Source organism: Ptychodera flava, chromosome 10 (genome assembly GCF_041260155.1).
Source record: "Ptychodera flava strain L36383 chromosome 10, AS_Pfla_20210202, whole genome shotgun sequence".
In the NCBI taxonomy this organism is placed as follows: domain Eukaryota; kingdom Metazoa; phylum Hemichordata; class Enteropneusta; family Ptychoderidae; genus Ptychodera; species Ptychodera flava.
This window is the reverse complement of record NC_091937.1, coordinates 34,556,864-34,576,794: the sequence shown is the minus strand read 5'-3', so window position 1 is coordinate 34,576,794 and position 19,931 is coordinate 34,556,864. Positions and strand designations below refer to the sequence as shown.

Genomic DNA, 19,931 nt, shown 5'->3' with positions numbered 1-19,931 from the left:
TCTGTGTAGATGGGTGTCTACATGACCAATTTGAATAATCTTTGAATAATCAATTTGAATAATTCAAATGTCAGTGTTGAGTTGTGATGGTGAAGGCAATGCATGCAAGTAATGAGTTGTTGATCTGTTTACATGTACATTTATACGGTCATTGTCATCCTACATACACCTACTCAGTATATTTATTTGATCTCTCAAAAGTTTTATTTACATGCCAACAAAGTCTGTCATAGCATGATAACTGTTCTGTTCCCAGTAGGTTAAAAAAAATCACACGGCACAATTCAATTACAGCAAATAATAAATGACACCATTTTACCATGGCAGAAGTTTAAGTACAAAGTTGACAATGGTATCTTTTAATGACTGAGTTTGACTTAATATTTCTTTGATCTTGCTTTCCGTTGCCATGGAAAAGGATGAAGCCAAACCGATGGTAAGAAAAAGGTGGCTTGGGTAACAGTCTTTCAGCAAGAAGCATATGTATTGTCTCATCTGTGATTTTTGTTTAACTTTCCTCATGTTTTCCTCTTGTACTTAATTATCTCACCAATTATCACCATCTTCATGGGGTTGTTTTTATGGCGGTACAATCATATTGTCTTATAATCTTCTTTCTCAATGTAACACACACATTAGTAAAAAGATTATTGCAAACTGCAGTGCACCCTCACAGTCCGTAACAGTCATCACTACACATTTTATAATATCCCTTATTGAAAAAAAACTGGTGCGGGAAGTTTAATGCATGGTATTACATTCATTTTATCATGAATTGTTTGTTTAATTTTCCACAAACTAATAAAATTGGTTTCACTGTATCTATGACTGCTGGATTTTCCGTTCATATGTCGTCATTACCACAAAACTGACATTAACTAATTGTTGTTTTGAAGTGATGGTCTAAATGCTGATAAATATGCCTTGCAGATCAACTTCATAATCTACAATATGTAGTATGTCTGTTTACAATTACTATGCCTCTCACTGTCGGTAGCAAAACCAGATTTGTACAAATCACACTGTGTATATCAGGTGCTGGGGACAACAAAGCCCTGCCATTATTTTATTTGTTGCATCCTTTCTTGAGATCTGACCACAGTTGATTCAAGCATTCTATGAACCAAATGCAAGTTGCCATGAGTTCTGATATTTTCATCCAAGAAAAAAACTACTACACTCTACTGCATACTGTACTCCACATTAACAAATTAATGTAAACATAATTTGGTCTCTGTATGTATAGAAGTGGAATATCATTTTAATTCCACATTGTACCTTTCAAATCAAGATGAGCTATAGAGAGATATTGAACTGTATAAAATTAAATTAATTATTCTGCTGACTAAGGTTGTAGTGCTGCAACTGAAAATTTCAGTGACTAAAATCTAGTGTGTTGAGATCAAAAATTCAGTTGACAGTAATCAGCTACCAACACAGATGAATTTCCATGTAGTAAAATTAGATGTAATCTGTTTACTGACTGCATACCACTAATAAATGGGGAATTAAATTATGATTTAATGTTGTGATTTCTAATTAGTCGTGGTTTGAGAACAGTATCTGTTGCATCATTTCATGCACCAGTAATTCACTATTGGCATTGGTTAAGTGTATAGTTGACAAGTAGCATGGATTAAAACTTGTCAAAACTGTATTTGACCAAGATCCTACAAATTACCTGTACCTGATGTTGTACATACCAAGGTCCTATCTCATTACACATTGATGCTTATAGAGTTGTGGCTTCGATTCAAGATTAGCTTAAGGTAGAACACACCTCGGGGACAGACATTCGGGCTCTCAAACTTTTACAATTCTCTTCTGATATACAACATGTGGGGGTTCATTTTAAAGCTCTTGGTGAAAGAAAACTTTTCACCGGCTTAGTTTTTCGAAATTCGAAAATTTTTATTTTTCTCCATAGAGTTAACACAGGCATGGCGGCCATTTTGAATTTCTAATATCGGTAAATCTTGAGTAATTTGTTTCTCTAGTACCAAAATTTGCACGGTGACCCCCTATTTTTATTCTTGATTTTGAAAGAGAATGATTGAAAGATTCCTTGAGGAAAGTTAGAGCAAAAGTTTAAGTCTTTCACTTTCGAGGTGCATACTACCTTAAAAATATATTAGCACATATTGTTTGTAAATTAAAAAAGTCAGATGCAAACTGCACACACTCATCTGTAATTATTTTGTGATTGATGTCACCACTTTTTGCATTGTAATTGAGCACTACAACAGAAAAACAAAAGTAAGAATATTACGTCTGTCGCTGAGACGGCAGTTGTTGTCTTTCTTAGCAGAGTCTTTCAGATGCAACAGCACAAAGATGACTTTTTGTCCATCACTTCAAATCAACACAGTATTCACATTCACTTTGAATTTGATAGTGTCTGCAAAACACATGATTCCATAGAAATCACAGATATGAATTTGATAGGGACTGCAAAACATATGATTCCATAGAAATCACAGATGATATTTTGTTTTTATTGTATTTTGCAGTTAATAACTAGATCATGAAAAAATGAACAAAAATTTTAAAATTTTAAATATGAGCTTTATTAATATTTTCATACATCAATGTCATGAAACATGAAATTAATATTTAATATCTACAATCTCATCTGTGACTTGCGTGGCATTAGGTAAAATGTATGTCATATTGAAGCACCTTATTCAGATGTTCACTGAAAGATGAAATGGCAGACTATAGGAAGAGGAAATCGTCTGCAGAAAAATCATTACCATTTGTCCTAAGTTAGATCCAGCAGTCAGAAATTCGTAAGTGAAGTCAATACCATGTTATTACTTCTGAAAATCTAAGTAAGCCATTGTTATCACATTGCACTCTCATCACAGTGAACTTCCACAAAAAATTCAAATTGTTCCCATTTTGTAGACTAATTTAGGTGATGACCAGTACGTCTTTACCAGACTGAATGCCATCTTTGATGCAATGCCAGAGTCTAATACCCTAAGCCATGCCTTGATGGAAAGGCCACCAACACCACAGACAGGTATGTATCTTATATGATGAAAAATACCAACATGTACACCATGTAGAACCTTGTCATCTTTTTCCCGTATAGACAGCTCCAGCAGCATAGACTGGTATCTATTTTAGATGATAAAAAATATTATTACATTGTATGAATAATTCTGATTGACTTAGACTTAGTCAAGTGGCATGATCAAAAAGTGATAAAACATGGTTTTGAAGACTTTTGCCCACTCGTGATCTTGACCACTTTGTACTTCGTACCTGGATTTAGTGTGCACATCTTTTCTGCGCATAACAAATTATCCTGCACTGGTAGCCTGGAAAAGCATATATACCCATACGATCCTCCAGACATAAAAACATGTTGACATGTAACTGCAGGGGAATTAGACAACAATGTGGTGCTTCAAGTTTATGAAGTGTGAGTACGTATGACCTAGCTACAAACAGTGTTCATTCTTTGAAATAATGTTGAAGCAATTTAAGTTATGACAATTGGGGAATGTTCACAGTAGCAACTCACTGCTGTGACTACATTCTGATGTGACCATGATTTCTACGCATAGGGTTTGGACACAGAAGTTCTTGTTACATCTGATAAAATTAATATATATGCTAGCAGGGGCACGATCACACTTTATTGCCTGCCTTCAGGCTGGATAAATTTATAATATATGCTAGCAGGGGCAAGATCACACTTTATTGCCTGCCTTCAGGCTGGATAAATTAATAATATATGCTAGCAGGGGCAAGATCACACTTTATTGCCTGCCTTCAGTGCTGGTGTTCATGACAGTGTTATTGATGACACCCTCACCTTTGACTTGGACATCATCTATATTACTGTCATGAGCACCATCCCTTGGACCAGCAACAAAGTTTGATCTTCCCCTTACTATCATGTATTATTATATCACCAAAGTGCAGTTCCAACAGCATCAATATATGAGGTTTCAAAACATATGAATTAAGACTCCTTTCTATCAATCTAATGAGTGAACACATATATAGTAGATGTAATGGTTGTTGTAATAAACTTGGAGTTGTTGTCTCTGTCTTCATCATTTTAACTTTAAGAAACATCTGTCATAAACATTTCCCATTCATTGTTAACAATATGTATCAAAAGCTAAATGCAAAATGTATGAAATATAGAAATTTGTAATTAAGGGTTGTTTGAAAATATTTTGTATTTCAGCAATTTGAAAACAGCCTGTGTTTTGCTGAAAAGTCTCAAGTGCAGTCTTTTACTACGGTGGCCCCTACACGCCAAGGAACTCTATTACTTTTGAATATAAACTCTAATTTTTCTTGACAATATCTTTAATATTTGTAAGAGATTTTATTTCTCCACCGCAAACTTTTAATTTTGTACGGGCAACATTATCTGAACATTATCTTAACTTTAACTTCTCGAAAGTATTTTTAGTTTTAACCACAAACAAAATATGTTTCACAAAAGTATTTTTTATTTTGTAAAACAAAAGTAAAATTTTTCAAGATAACAAACTCCCCTACACGTCATGGAAATTTATTACTTTTGAACATAAACTCATATTTCTTAACAATATATTTAATATTTGTAAGAAACTTTTATATCTGAACGGGGAAACTTTATTTTTGGGGTAAACTGTTTTTAAAAACTTTTAACAAAAAACACTTTAACTTTTAGAAAATAACTTTAACTTTGAACAAAATATCTGTTTCTCAAAAGCGTTTTTTATTCGAAAAGAAGTAAAATTGTTCACAGCAAGAGTTGAAGATTTTTGCTAAGTGCGAACTGAGTTACTTAAATGACATAACCTTATGTCTTTAGAGCAGAAAACTTAAATTCTTAAAGAAAAGTTTATTTTCCAAGAGTAAAATTAATTTCTTTATGGAAAAAAGATTTTCTCAGAGCAGCAAATTGAAATACAGAGAATAAAACTTTTTTCTCAATGGCGAGAAACTATTTTCTGAAGACAACAACTTTCAAGATATATTTTCTACATATGAGTGTGGTTTAAGAATTTGGTAAAACTGAACTGAGAAAAAACGAAAAAGGAAGGATGAAAAAGTCAAACTTACTTTTTTTCAGAGCGAAATTTATTTCTGAGAGGAGAAATATTTCATGTGAGGGCGCAATTACCTGTAATGCATCAAACTCTTTCTAGCGAGAGTAGGCTAAACATATTTTGGGGAAGAGTAAAACATTTTTCCGACGAGCAAAACTTTATTCTAACGGCGGCGGAAGTTAAAGTATCCCACCATACAACACCCAAGTTCGATGACCCAGAGTCTCCGAGACAACCATGACTGACTTCATCGGCGATACAGGCACGCTAGCCCGGCCCTAGCTGCAGTACAGTACCTCTAGGTTTTACCTGGGTATTTGGGTCGGACGGTTTGCCGTACTGTACTGCAGCTAGCCCGGCCCTACCCTGCCTGCGTACGATGCTGTGTGTTGGGGCCGTATAACGCCGGGAACATACAGCATCGTACGCAGTGCTATGGGCACGGACACGCAAACGAGTCAGTTCAACAGTTGCCACTTGTCCGAGTCCCCGAAGAACGGTTTTGTGTTTGAGTGATTCGTCCTGACTGCAGACGTTGTGCGACGGGATGGACCGCATTGGGTTCCTTCATTAGCTCTGCATGGGCTGTGTGTTACCGGCGTTATACGGCCTCCCATCACATAACGCCGGTAACACAGAGCCCTGCCATGCAGAGCTATTCCTTCATCAGTTGCTGTGTTGTTAATGTTATGTTGTGTGATAGTCATCTTTTCTATAAGCCAGATTCGTAATTGATAGAGTCTTCGACTGAAACTGAACCTGGCCGGCCAGATTTGACCACAGTCGAGCGTGGTTCAATACAGTAGTTGTGGGCTGGGGTTGTGGGTCCACAGCTGTGGTGTTTTCGGACGGGATATGCCTTTTACGGGCTGGTTGACTTTCATGTTTTTGACCCAGCAAACCACACGTGAAAGTCAAAACCAGTCCGCGACTGTGGTCAAATCTGGCGGGCTCGGTTCAGTTTCAGTTTCTATAAATTACGAATCTGGCTTCTCCTCTTAGAAAAGATGAATATCACACTCATTGGCTGTGTGTTACCGGTGTTATGTGGTGGGAGACTGTATAACGCCGGTAACACACAGCCCTGCCATGCATAGCCCTGCATACAGGTCTGTGTGTTCCCGGCGTTATACGCCGGGAACACACAGACCTGTACGCAGGGCTATGCCATGCAGAGCTAATGAAGAACCCCAATGCGGTCCCGTCGCACACCGTCTGCGTCAGGACGAATCACTCAAACATAAAACCGTTCTTCGGGGACTCAGACAAGTGGCAACTGACCCGCGTGCCCGTAGCCCTGTGTACGATGTTGTGAGTTCCCGGCGTTATACGGCCCCAACACACAGCAGGCAGGGTAGGGCCGGGCTGGTGTGCCCGTATCGCTTATGACTGTTATGAAGTCAGTCATGGTTGTCTCGGAGAGCAGATCGTCCATGTAGCCGGCACGAACACGAACTGATACGGCTACCAACTCGGAGACTCTGGGTCATCAAACTTGGGTGTTGTATGGTGGGATACTTTAACTTCCGCCGCCGTTAAAATAGTTTTGCTCGTCGGAAAAATGTTTTACTCTTCCCAAAAATATGTTTACTCTCGCTAGAAAGAGTTTGCCATGCATTATAGGTAATTGCGCCCTCACATGAAATATTTCTCCTCTCAGGAATAAATTTCGCTCTGAAGAAAAGTAAGTTTGACTTTTTCATCCCTTTTTCGTTCTTTCTCAGTTCAGTTTTACCAAATTCTTAAACCACACTCATATGTAGAAAATATCTTGAAGGAATTAGTTTTGTTGTCTTCAGAAATAATTTCTCTCCGTTGAGAAAAAAGTTTTATTTATTTATTCTCCGTATTTCAATTTGGTGCTCTGAGAAAATCTTTTTTCCATAAAGAAATTAATTTTACTCTTGAAAAATAAAACTTTTCTTTAAGAATTTAAGTTTTCTGCTCTAAAGACATAAGGTTATGTCATTTAAGTAACTCAGTTCGCGCTCAGCAAAAATCTTCAACTCTTGCTGTGAACAATTTTTACTTCTTTTCGAAATAAAAATCGTTTCTGAGAAACAAATATTTTGTTCAAAGTTAAAGTTATTTTTTAAAAGTTAAATGTTTTTGTTAAAAGTTTTTAAAAACAGTTTACCCCAAAAATAAAGTTTCCCCGTTCAGAAATAAAAGTTTGCTGTGGAGAAATAAAATTTCTTACAAATATTAAATATATTGTCAAGAAATATGAGTTTATGTTCAAAAGTAATACATTTCCATGACGTGTAGGGGAGTCTGTTATCTTGAAAAATTTTACGTTTGTTTTACAAAATAAAAAATACTTTTGAGAAACATATTTTCTTTATTGTTAAAACTAAAATTACTTTCGAGAAGTTAAAGTTAAGATAATGTTCAGATAATGTTGCCCGTACAAAATTAAAAGTTTGCGGTGGAGAAATAAAATCTCTTACAAATATTAAAGATATTGTCAAGAAAAATTAGAGTTTATATTCAAAAGTAATAGAGTTCCGTGACGTGTAGGGGCCACCGTAATTTACTGACTGTGACAGGTTTTTCAAACATAAACAGAGAAATAACATACACTATGGTGTTTTAAAATATTTTGATACTGCTTTGAAAGAACACTTCAACAATACTATCACTTTAAACATATGGTAACATATTTTGTTTTAGGTCCATCTCTAGCGAATGTCACTTCAGTTGCTTCAACTATGGCCTTAGATGTTGCACAGCAAGGTGTCTATGCCAGTGCAAGCTTTTCTGCAGCAAAGAATCGTAAGGAGGTGGAAATCTGGGAGATATGTCACACACTGCTTCCAAAGCTGCCAAGAGGTTGGAATAGGGTATGCAAAACATATAATTTATTGAATTTTTACAGCTGTCTGCTAACTTCTCCGTTTATTCAACTGAATTTTCTGGACTGTGACAATAATGTATGCAATACTCATGTTTCTAAAAATAATTGAACCTTATGTGCTTTGCCAAATAGATGTTTTTCAAAATGAACTATATTGGGTCTATGATTATGTATTGCCAAGCAGCATATTCCGGTAAATTGCCAACCACAAATGGTTTTCTACATCAACCCCTGTTTTGCAAGCTTCAGTCTGTACTTTTTGCAAGTACAAGTTGCTTGTACTTGCACATGACTTTAGTACAGCGTATTACTCTTTGCAGCTAGCTCAAAGTTTCCACTGAATGATAATTTATGATATTGTTCAATATTCCATCAACTTGTAGCCCAAATTTAGACAGTGTGAGATCAATAAAAGTGTGTGAAATTGGCATCTATTTGCAATCTTTGGCCCAACTGTAAGCAGCAAGACACTCCATTGAATGTTATTGCAGTGATACAGTTCGCCTGTTACATGACAAAATATGCCATGCTAAACTATGAATGGTCGCCACACAGTACTGTAGATTGCCCATAATTCATTGCGATTTGTATCCTCGGAAATACCTGAGTGAAGTTTACTATGTCTCCCATGTGTAGACAAATTCACAGACTATTTATCAAAATTTTGAAAACGTACTTTTATGCACACCATTCTTCTCAATTCTCATTTTAAATCATTTGGAAAATTATGCATAATTGAGAGAGGAGATAGCATTTTTGTGAAATTTGCCAGAGATTGTGTCCTCAGCCATACGGAAGGGAGACTAGTTGCACCTGTTTTATGAAACAAAGGGATATTGATTTTTTGCAATGGAAGGGACAAAAGAAATTTGCATGCTAAGTTTTCTCAGAGAATGACCCCTTCAGTTCGTCATAACTTGCTGCCTAAAAAGTATGGCATTTGTAGTACCTGCAGAATGTGACTTTTATGGTTGTTTAGTGGTTATTTTCAAACTTTCACTGAAATATCTAAACGTACTTTTACTAGATATTATTTAAAAATTATTCTGATGCTGCACATTAGTGCTTACATGCAGAACTGAAAAAGTTTTAGAAAAGTAACCTTCAAGGATACAAATCAAAGAGTATGTGGGTAATTTCTTGTACTGTGTGGTATAACTCCATTTGCCTGGCAGTGATGTAAGTTAGCATATTCAGCTATCAACAAAGTTGCATGTATTCAATCAATCTTGATGATAAGCATAAATGCATTATGGATATCAGCTTAGACTGCGCTGTATCAAAAACCCTTAAGACTCACTGCAAAACCATAAGACGGACTCCAAATTGAGTCATTGAGTACTGGACAGAATCACTTGGACCAAATAATTTGAATAACAAAGTGATTCCTGGATCAAATAATTTGAACAACAAAGTGATTCTGTCTAGAATTTTTTTTAAATACATGTTGCAGTCCTTTCTGTTCAGAAATTGCAGAATATATCAATTTACAAAATTCTACAAAAATGTCATACACATCTTCATTTATTTTTTGTAATTCATTTTCAGGACTACATCGCTGAAAGAATTAAGAAGATTGGTGGTGACACACCTTTTAACCGTTTCATGCTCAGAGAAATTGACTTGATGATAATTTTGTTGGGAGAAGTCAGACTTACTCTTCAGGTTTGTTAGCAATTTTGTTAGTTTCTACAAATATTTTATTGTTCGGTAAAAAGTCCTGTCCAGCAGACATGTTGATTCAGCATGTATTGGGACTCAGGTTTTGATACATATATAGCTCCCCTAGCATTTTATAGTTGATAACTGATAATAATGTTGATGTTGTCACATTGCATGTAGAGCATTGTTAGGCCAAAGGAAATTGCAATATTTTAAGTTCATTAATATTTCAGATGTACTTCATTGTAAGTTATGATTGAAGATTGTCTTCTGAGTAGCATAGTAGCATAGGTAATGACAGTCCCAGTCATTAATCATTCAGTTTCATCATTGGGTAAACATTTATCAATTTTATCAATCATATCTAATAAACAAATTTCATATTCTAGCATATAGTCCAAGGTTAAAATCTTCATTGGATTGTTCAGTACATAGAATATTCATTGATTTAGTTCTGTCAGTGTGATATATACTGCATGGTCACTTTATATTTTTCGATAGACACTGAAACAATTGACTGAGAACCCAACTGGTCTGTTTGGAGACAGACTTTCGGCCAAACTACTGTCCATAGCTGATGACCTTTACCACCAATGTGTTCCCGAACACTGGAGGAAGTTGGCAGGGGAGTCAGCACCCCCTGTGAACTGGCCTTTAGGGTCATGGTTCAATGACCTATCACAGAGGTGCCAGCACTTTGAAAGAATTCTTGTCCTGGTGAGTGGGTGATTCAAAGATCACTTACCCTTATAACCCCAACAATAGAAAAAACTGAACTTAATTTGGGATTGTGTGACTCATAAATTTGCCTAAACTGTGTCTAAGGTGAACGGCTAAGCAAAAAGTAAGAATGTTGTTATTTTTTGTAGAATTTCATATATTGAAGGTAACAGTGAGAAGACAAGAAATCAGAGGACAAAAATTGGTCCAGTCATCAAACTCTTTTAGATAGATGTGCATTGTACTCTGTGATTTGATACAGCTGATATTGCAATGTGACAAATTTGAACCTTAAAAGAAGTTGGAAGCAGATTAGAATTGAAGTCTTGTAATTGCCATTTAGCAACAGTACATATTTCTGAAACATTCTTTACAAATGATTGTAAGACATGGATTGCTGACCAGGCAATGAAGTAAACCAGGTTATATTTGTCAAAAGCACAAAGGAAAACTACTGAATCCGACTCAACATTTTCCACGTGTTCTTTTGTGAATGAAGAAATAAAGTTGCCATTTTTTTCATGAAACTTGAACAGGTGAAGCCAGTTTTAAATACAGTTTCCAACATGGCCGCTTGGACTGAGTCATTTGTGAAAGATTTTAGTAAATGACAATAGTGTATTATTACAGTGATATTTTCTTGCATTTGTATGGGCAAGTTAATGGCATTGTGAAGAGACTCTGTCAGTGTACAACTGTAGTACAATTATTTTTTGTTTTTCAATTTACAAATTAAGTGAAATATACTGTTTGTACTGTAGGGCCGTGAGAAGTTCCCAGCATTTTGGTTGGGTGCTTTCTTCTATCCCAAAGCTATACTGGCCATGATGAAGCAAGATGCAATGCGTATCTATGGTTCTCAAACAAGCCAGGTGGAACAGTTTGTATTCCAAACTGAAATCACAGCTCGAGACAAAGACCATGTAAGTTAATTTACTAGTACTACATTAGTACTGTAGTTCTTTCATGTTTTGTGTCAAGTATTACAGTGCATGTGAACAACAATACACCATATAGCGGCATACCTGTGTGTAAGAATAGCCACATCAAGTTTTTGCTAATATAGGAGCATGTGCATCATGATAAACCCGAACATGTATGGGGGTTTTTATGCTTTAAAAAATCAAATAAAATACTGGAAAATATTATACTGCAACAAGCAATGTAAACAGACATTAGAATTGTCATCATCAAAGTTACAACAAAAAGATGTATATCATTATTACATGTACACATTTTAATTTTAATATGCATTCGCACATACAGCGTACAATGAAAGTTCATGTAATGCAAGCATTTCTCTGTTTGTTTTCTGTTGAAGAGACATGTAAAATGACATTTTGGAAAACAGTCAAAAATATAATATGGATTCAGAGAGTTGTTGTGGTCACAGAGACCAGGCATCAGAATTTTCCATGTAGCATGTAACTGTTGGCCTTGCAGATCTTGATTAAGCGGTAATTTACCTTTTGAAAGTATACCGGTATTCCATGTTCGATACATACTCTGTAGTTTTTAGCTCATATTTGGTTTTGTATATAAATACCAAAAAGAGCTTATATGATGAGTCGGTGGCGTCTGTATGTCTGTATATTTGTGGGTATGTATGTGCGGATGTATGTCCGTCACACACAAAGGCTCCCATACCGCCAAAGCTACCATCTCAGTATTTGGTGTACAGGTAGATGCAGGGGTTGAGATGTGAATTTGTTCAAATGAACACATCAGTGTCAAAAATGTGCAAATGAGGTAAGAAAAAGTGAAATCCTGCAAATGTGCAGGAGTGATGGCATGCCAGTAAGAAACAGGCCAACTCCACTGATCTTGAGTCATTTCCTGTCATTGTTTATGAACCTGCTGAAACCATAGACAGTAGAGGGGGGAAGTTGTACATAGACAGTAGAGGGGGGAAATCCTGCAAATGTGCAGGAGTGATGGCATGCCAAGTGACTGAAACAGGCTTGAGTCATTTCCTGTCATTGTTTATGAACTGTTACTTATTAAAGACCTGCTCAAACCATAGACAGTAGAGGGAGAAGACTGTCTGTGCTAAAACTAAGAGGTGCTAAGCTGTCTGCTATGCATGTTGCTAAAGTTGACCTCCAGTACCTAAAGTTTCAGACCTTAATTACTTTTGTCATTCTTGTTTTTCTGGTTTAAATATTTCTTGTTGTTTTTCTGGTTGTACTGTGCAGAAATCATTGATCCATACTGGTATGTACCAATTCTGATCAAATATGAGCGACACCGTATAATTGCGGTATTTTTTTAACAATTTAGTCTGTTCGTCATGAACATCTACGCTAACTGTATGACCATTTTTAAAATGCCTTTTTGATTAAAAATACTAAACAAACATCTCTTGTCTTTCACACCAGGTGCGTGATCCACCCCAAGAAGGAATGTTTGTTCATGGAATCTACATGTGGGGTTGTACATGGGAGAAAACAACCGGTGAACTCCATGACACCCCACCAAAGCATGGTCCTACTCCTCTGCCTATAGTCCATGTCTTGTGCATGCCTCAGAGTGAAAAACCTGCACTGAATGACCCACAGAAAGCAGCTGAGACTTACGCTTGTCCGGTATATCCGTCACGGATTTGTCCACGTGAGCCGGTCATGGTGATGGACGTCCGCCATGACAGTGTACCGGCACAGCGATGGGCTCTGCGTGGGCTCTCAGCTACTATCAGGCCTTACTAGCTCTTAGTGTCTCATATCACACCAGAACAAGCTCTTGTCAGTTGATTGTTTCACAGACCCTTCTGCCATCTTCTCCCCACTGCATGGCAAGCAAGCAATCTGTGTGCACTTAGCATGTTACATGACTCCCTAGCTTTCCCTTTTGAATGAAATGCAAGCAGACAACTATTTGCTGATCTAACCATTGTAATCAGTGCCATTTCCTTTGTCTTCTACTTCAACTGAATAATTGTATCCATTATTTCTATCCCTTTATATTTCTTTTCACACAATGACCATTGCAGAAAATTCTGCACCCGTAGGATGTCATGTAGCTTATCTGGCTGATTTCTATCCATGAAAACCTTTCTGAAAGTGCAATGAAGTTGAAAATAAAGCACCAAAAATAGATTGTTCAATGAAGCTTGTGAACGACTTTTTCAAAAATAAGTGAAGAGACAGTATTTCAGATGTGCCTTTCTCCTTAAGAACACTGATAATATAGTCATATCTCACCTTGCACTAAAAATGCACAACTGGCGTAGAAGATCACCACCCAACAATATATATATTCTCATTGCAATCACAGCTTTGTAAATTAAAGAGAAGGGTACATGCCAAAGTAGTCTTCTGGAAATGTAAAGTGCCAAGGGCTTTAAGTAAGGCTTTATTCTATGGATGCACGGTTTTGTATTGAAGCATGTACACTTTTGATGTGACAATTACAGAATCTATAAACTTTTGATGTGGAATTTGACATTGAATTTGTAATAACGTTCCAATTATTTTTATTTAGTAATTTTGATGAGCAAGTGGCCACCAAAACAGGATTAACACTTATAACAGTCATTCTGGTGTGTTAAAGAAGCAAAATTTTTTACCTAAGCTTGGCTGTTTTGTCATTTTTTCTCACTTGTACTTTTATGTATATTGTATGTGTTGTGTGAATACTTTAAGTAACAAAAGAATTGTTTCCGTCCAAAATTGAAAGGTCATGAGCAAATCATTGAATCTACAAAAAGGAAGAATTATAGTTTACCTGTACATACCAACAGCATACGATTTCATTTTTTTCTTGACAAATTGTAATTAATTTGTAGGGAAGTAGTTGGTAAAATGAATAAAACATTTACTTTGCAGAGTTATCTTTCAAATGAAGAGATTGTTTGTAATCTACTTTTGTGTTGAAAGTGTGGACATAATTTGCAGTTCTCAGTGTAAAGAAACTATAAAACATCAAATCACACAGTCTCTTATTCAGGATGTCATCTTGACAATATCTACATGTAAGTAGTCATCATATTGTTCAAAAGAAAACTTGAATTCTGTTCATATGGAATGTTGATACTTAAAATACAAGAAACTCAGTAGTATCCATAGTAATGGCGATCATTGTAACGGGGATCATTTGTCTAGAATGAAAATAGTGGTCACCGTGGTACATTCTGTGGTTAGGAATGGGATGATGTATGTATGTATGTATGTATGTATGTATGCATGCATGCACGCACGCACGTACGTACGTACGTATGCATGGATGAATGTACGTATGTATGAATGTATGTATGTATGTATGTACGTATGTATGCATGTATGTATGTATGCATGTATGGACATATGTATGCATGTATGTGTGCATTTATATATATATGTATGTATGTATGTATGTATAATAATAAGTACATAATCTGAGAAAATAACTTTTTGACCGAAAATGGGAAAATTGTCCCAAAAATACAAATATGATAATTTCACCACAATTTGAAGACACTCAACTAAGGTTGCCTCTAGGTAAATGCATACCAAGTTTCAAAGCAATCAGAACAGTTATTTCAGAGAAAGTCATTTTTGAAAAAAAATGAGAAACACTACTCACATCTCTGAAATAGCTGTTCTGATTGCTTTGAAACTTGGTATGCATGTTGCTAGGAGTAAACTTAGTCAAGTATACTCACTGTGGCCTGCCACATCAAACCCAATGTGAGCCAAATGTTATTGACACTGTTTTTTAATATCACTGAGTATATGCAAATTAGAATGAAGAAATAGGCAAATTTGTATAATTATTTAAGACAATTTTTGTCATTTTTCCTCAATTTTTTTTTCACTAAATCTGCTTGTTTTATAGCTTTGATACTTGCTATAAAAGTTCATAAGGATGATCAAACTATGACATAGCTTTGGGACAATTTTTGCCATTTTCAGTTAAATTGTTTCTCAAAAATTACTCATCTGATGGTGTTGATATTGTGTATACAGGTTCCTAGGGATTAATATGAAATATTGAAATTGTGAAGAAATCTGCAATGTTGTAGTTTAGGGTGACTTTTGCCATTTTTGATAGAAAAATTTTGTTTCTCAAAAACTACTTGTCTGATAGCTTTGATATTTCGTATACAGGTTGTTCGGGGTTATCTTAGTATGATATATTGAAATTGTATGAAATCATCAATTTTGTATTTTTGCAACTATTTTTCCCATAAATTGGTCAGGCAATCCCTAAATGAGCAATCAAAGCTTTCCACTTTATTCATCAACGCTTGTGTAACAAGTAGTTATTCTCAACATAGCCCACTTGAGCTCTATTGGCTGTTATGTCACTTGTTTCTTCAAAACCCTGCTCAGACAGCTTTGATATATGGTATACGGGTCCCTTAGGATGACCTCAGTGAGATTATTTCACATACTTAGGAAATACTTAAATTTGTAATTTTTTCGGCAATTTTTGCCAGTTTTTGTAAAAAAGTCTTCTCAAAAACTGCTTGTCTGAAAACTTTGCAGTTGACAAGTTCCTAGGGATTACCTAAGCCTTATACTTTGTTTAATCCAGGGGATAATTTTGTCTGTTTGAAGCTAATGTTTTAGTCTCTGACCTTATATGAACTGTACCAACCCTGGATACCTTGTTAGAGACTTTTGAAAACTGAGACAGTAATATAGTCATATTTGGTATCAATTTGTTGTAAAATTTGATCAAAAAATGTCTGGCTATTTTTAGCTAACATTTGGTATACCAATCGGAGATTATTGTTTAAGCTGAAGTCTGTGGTGTCATTATGTATGTATGTCTGTATGTATGTATGTATGTACATAAGTACATAGTATGTCTGTCAATGTCAAAACTCCCAAATTGCTGCACTTTTTAGCTCGGTATTTGGTGTGTGGATGTATCCAGGGGTATAGATGGAATTTTGAACAGATGAAGTTTGGATTGCCAAAGTGTATGCAAATGAGCTTTAAAAATGTGATAATGGTCAAAAATAAATATCTCAAGTACCTCTGTTTTGATTCATTTGAAAACTGCTGTGCAAGTAACTTAGGTGGACCATTTAAAGTTTTATGTATCTTGTGAGGATATCTTGAATTTTGTATTTTTGGTGAATTTTTTGTTATTTTTCTCATTTTAAGTAAAAATCCTCTGAAACCACCAGCCCAATTGCTCTCAAATCAAGGTTGAATATTTGCAAGGGAGTTACCCTCCCAATTTGTTGAAATTATGACAAAATTGGCACAATTGGTATTTGGGGGCGATTTTTGTCATTTTTGGTCAAAAACTCATAATTTTTTTTTCTTTAAAACTGCTGATTAGACAGCTTTTATATTTGGTATATAGATGCCCAGGGATGACAATACTTAGATATGTGGAAAATGTCCTGAATTTGCAAATTTTCTGTCAAGAAATCTTGTTCTCAAGAACTACTTATCTTGTAGCTTTGCAATTGGTATAAAAGTCCGGAAGGATGTTATTTGTTAGATAAATCTGCTGCTCAAAGAAACTCCCAAATTTGTATAATTTAGGTCTGTGACCTTAAACGACCTATACCAACCCAGGATATGTTGTGAGACAGTGGTTAAGGCTGTGAACATAATTTTATCATATTTGGTATCAATTTGTAGTGAAATTTGATCCAGAAAACTAAGTTGAGGTTTAATTTTTCATTGAGGACTAATTTATGCAACTTTTCCATGTAAGACACAATAACTGATTAAGAAATTTTGATCCAGGAGAATACCAGATGTTATAATCACCCCCTAAGTGGAAGGCATTTCACTATCTGTAGCAAAGTAAAGTGCTGTTTACATTCGAATGACAGTACTGATAGCATTTGAAGAATTCCCAAGGTTGTGAATAGCTCACCTACCTTCCATTTCCTGCCATCTGGCCATTGTAGCTCTTTATGTAAATACGTTCAATACCAAGTTGTTGAAAATTTGATATCCGGGGGTAGGGGGGATGTAGAAGATTGATGAGGTAGCATTAATTTTTTACCTGATCCTCTATTCATTATGTTTTTACATTTTTGTTTGAATTACATTATGTTTGAATGTTGCAATAATACAAATTACTCATAAAAACAAGTGTGTAATGTAAAAAGAAATGCAGATGAGATTACATTTGTAGATTAGATTGGCAATACTGCACCCTCCAATTTTCCAAAATTAGTTCCAATCGTGTTATTTGCTAATGCATAGGATCTGCTTGCTCCATTGCTATAGAAGTTGATATGCATGTTTCTAAAGTTGACCTTTGGTACTTAAGTTCAGACCTTATTTGCTTTTGTCATTCTTGTTGTTCTGGTTGTACTGTGTAGAAATCATTAATGTCATAATACCGACGTAGAATTTTGCTGCAGAAACAAAATTCATCGTTGATCTTTGGTACCAATACTAGATAGGTAGATGGATAACCTTTATCATAGTGATGTAGACCAAGAATAACAACAACCCCAAATTTGACACAAACCACAATTTTATAATATGACAATGCCAAACTAGCCGAAAGCAGAAATTTTCTTGTCTATCACAAATTATTTGTTTAACTGAGTCCCAGATAGCATTGCGGCACCATGATTTCATGTGAGATAAGCACTCATACAATAGCATTAGCTGGGTAACAAAAACACTCGATACAAATTTATACTATGAAAATCAAAAATGACTGTATATTACTTTCATATTCTGTTCACAATGTTTTTATACAATGGTCTGTACAACTCTATTACAAATCATTCTCAAATAGTGAATAACTGTTCACAAAATACTTCAACTTCCAATGTCCAGCACAATTGTTTTTTAGCTCATATTTGGTTTTGTTTATAAATACCAAAAAGAGCTTATATGATGAGTCGGTGGCGTCTGTATGTGCGGATGTATGTCCGTCACACACAAAGGCTCCCATACCGCCAAAGCTACAATCTCAGTATTTGGTGTACAGGTAGATGCAGGGGTTGAGATGTGAATTCGTTCAAATGAACATGTCAGTGTCAAAAATGTGCAAATGAGGTAAGAAAAAGGGAAATCCTGCAAATGTGTAGGAGTGATGGCATGCCAAGTGACTGAAACAGGCTTGAGTCATTTCCTGTCATTGTTTATGAACTGTTACATATTAAAGACCTGCTCAAACCATAGACAGTAGAAGGGGAAGACTGTCTATGCTCAAACTAAGAGGTGCTAAGCTGTAGTGCTGTGCATGTTGCTAAAGTTGACATCCAGTAACTAAAGTTTCAGACCTTAATTACTTTTGTCATTCTTTTTTTCTGGTTTAAATATTTGTTGTTTTTCTGGTTGTACTGTGCAGAAATCTTTGTCATAACATTGACATAGAATTTTCCTGCACCGAACAGATAGAAACTATTTATTGTTGATCTTTGGTAACCATACTGGTATATACCAATTCTGATCAAATTTGTGCGACACCGTATAATTGCGGTATTTTTTTACAATTGTGTTCACAGTAGTTTCACCTAATGATCTAAACCACTGTTACAAACTATTCTCAAAAGTATCGTGACTCTATAAATAAACACGGATAGGTTTGTCAATTTCTCCGTTCACTTACAATCGAAAGTACATATAGTGAAACCCATATGCTCAGTAATAATACACTATTGATACTGAAGTGGTACGCTGAAAAACTACATATCACAGAAATAAATATTCACCAAGGAAATCAGGCGTTTTCTTTGTACTACGCACACTCAAAAATACCTCAAATGAAAGTCTGTTTTCACAATAAAATCAAATTTGTCTCAATCAGCATGGCATCAATCCACCGATGACCAAACGTTTTCTGTACGTTATCCAAGATGGCAGCTGTACGAACATTATGCGATGCCAATGAAATGTATGGAACAGTACTGCTAATCATTACGTGCTGCTTACAATATTATGGCTTATCGATGATCACGTGACTTTGATATGGGATTGCGTGCCGCGCGCAGTTATTTACGTGTAGGCCTAGTAGTGTGACTAAAGATTTTTGTGCTCTTTAGCCAACATAGCCGATTCTTAAAGTTATCGATACATACTAACAGTAATTGATTGATCAACCAATCGATAAAATTATCTATCACTTAAATTAAATCAGTCCAATTTATTATTTGGCAATGTTTATTAATTGGCTCACATGTTTGTTAACTGATTGATACATTGATTTCATTTACGGTAGTTTATTTTATAGCCACATCGAACTGATCCCCTAAATGACATGCTACAAAGATTATTAAACATTATAGTTGCACAAACAAGTCAAGATGAGATACGAAACACCGCTAGGTTGCCAAACTTTCACACCATGTAAACAGTTATCAAGCCGCGCCTTGATGGAGTTTTTAACTTTGATGCAGAGAAAACAAATGAACGCTTATAGATATTAATTGAAATGGTGTCTTGTTCAGACCTACTGATAGAGGAATTGCCACGGTAGAATAAATTTATCAAGAAAGTATCTAGAATTACGGCTTTCTAAGACTCTCGTCACCTATATAGTACTGGGATAGAAAGAAAGCCTTCAGCGAGCAGCTGCACAATGCTCATAGTGAGATTATCGCCACAAGCAGGAGAAAAAAATTAAAAGAGAGATTCCCACTCACATAAGGGATCGACATAAAGTATACTTTGTAAGGGAGTTCTTTGCTGACAGGTATCAATGATTCCATTGATACG

At 35.6% G+C, this 19,931-nt stretch overlaps 1 protein-coding gene across 16 annotated transcripts in view; it reads left to right on the top strand.

Moving 5' to 3' along the window:
• Positions 1 to 14,144, top strand: part of LOC139142609 (dynein axonemal heavy chain 5-like) — a 133,054-nt gene extending 118,910 nt beyond the window's left edge. For 14 of the 16 annotated variants that reach the window (XM_070712615.1, XM_070712613.1, XM_070712608.1 and 11 more), the window contains 7 exons: positions 419 to 436; positions 2,908 to 3,025; positions 7,737 to 7,906; positions 9,469 to 9,585; positions 10,084 to 10,299; positions 11,064 to 11,225; positions 12,681 to 14,144. In XM_070712615.1, coding sequence (XP_070568716.1) covers positions 419 to 436; positions 2,908 to 3,025; positions 7,737 to 7,906; positions 9,469 to 9,585; positions 10,084 to 10,299; positions 11,064 to 11,225; positions 12,681 to 13,007 — 1,128 coding nt within the window. In that variant the 3' untranslated portion in view covers positions 13,008 to 14,144. The remainder of the gene's footprint in view (positions 1 to 418; positions 437 to 2,907; positions 3,026 to 7,736; positions 7,907 to 9,468; positions 9,586 to 10,083; positions 10,300 to 11,063; positions 11,226 to 12,680) is intronic. The other 2 variants (XM_070712612.1, XM_070712603.1) reach the window with 1 other exon arrangement.
• The last annotated feature ends 5,787 nt before the right edge of the window (positions 14,145 to 19,931 follow it).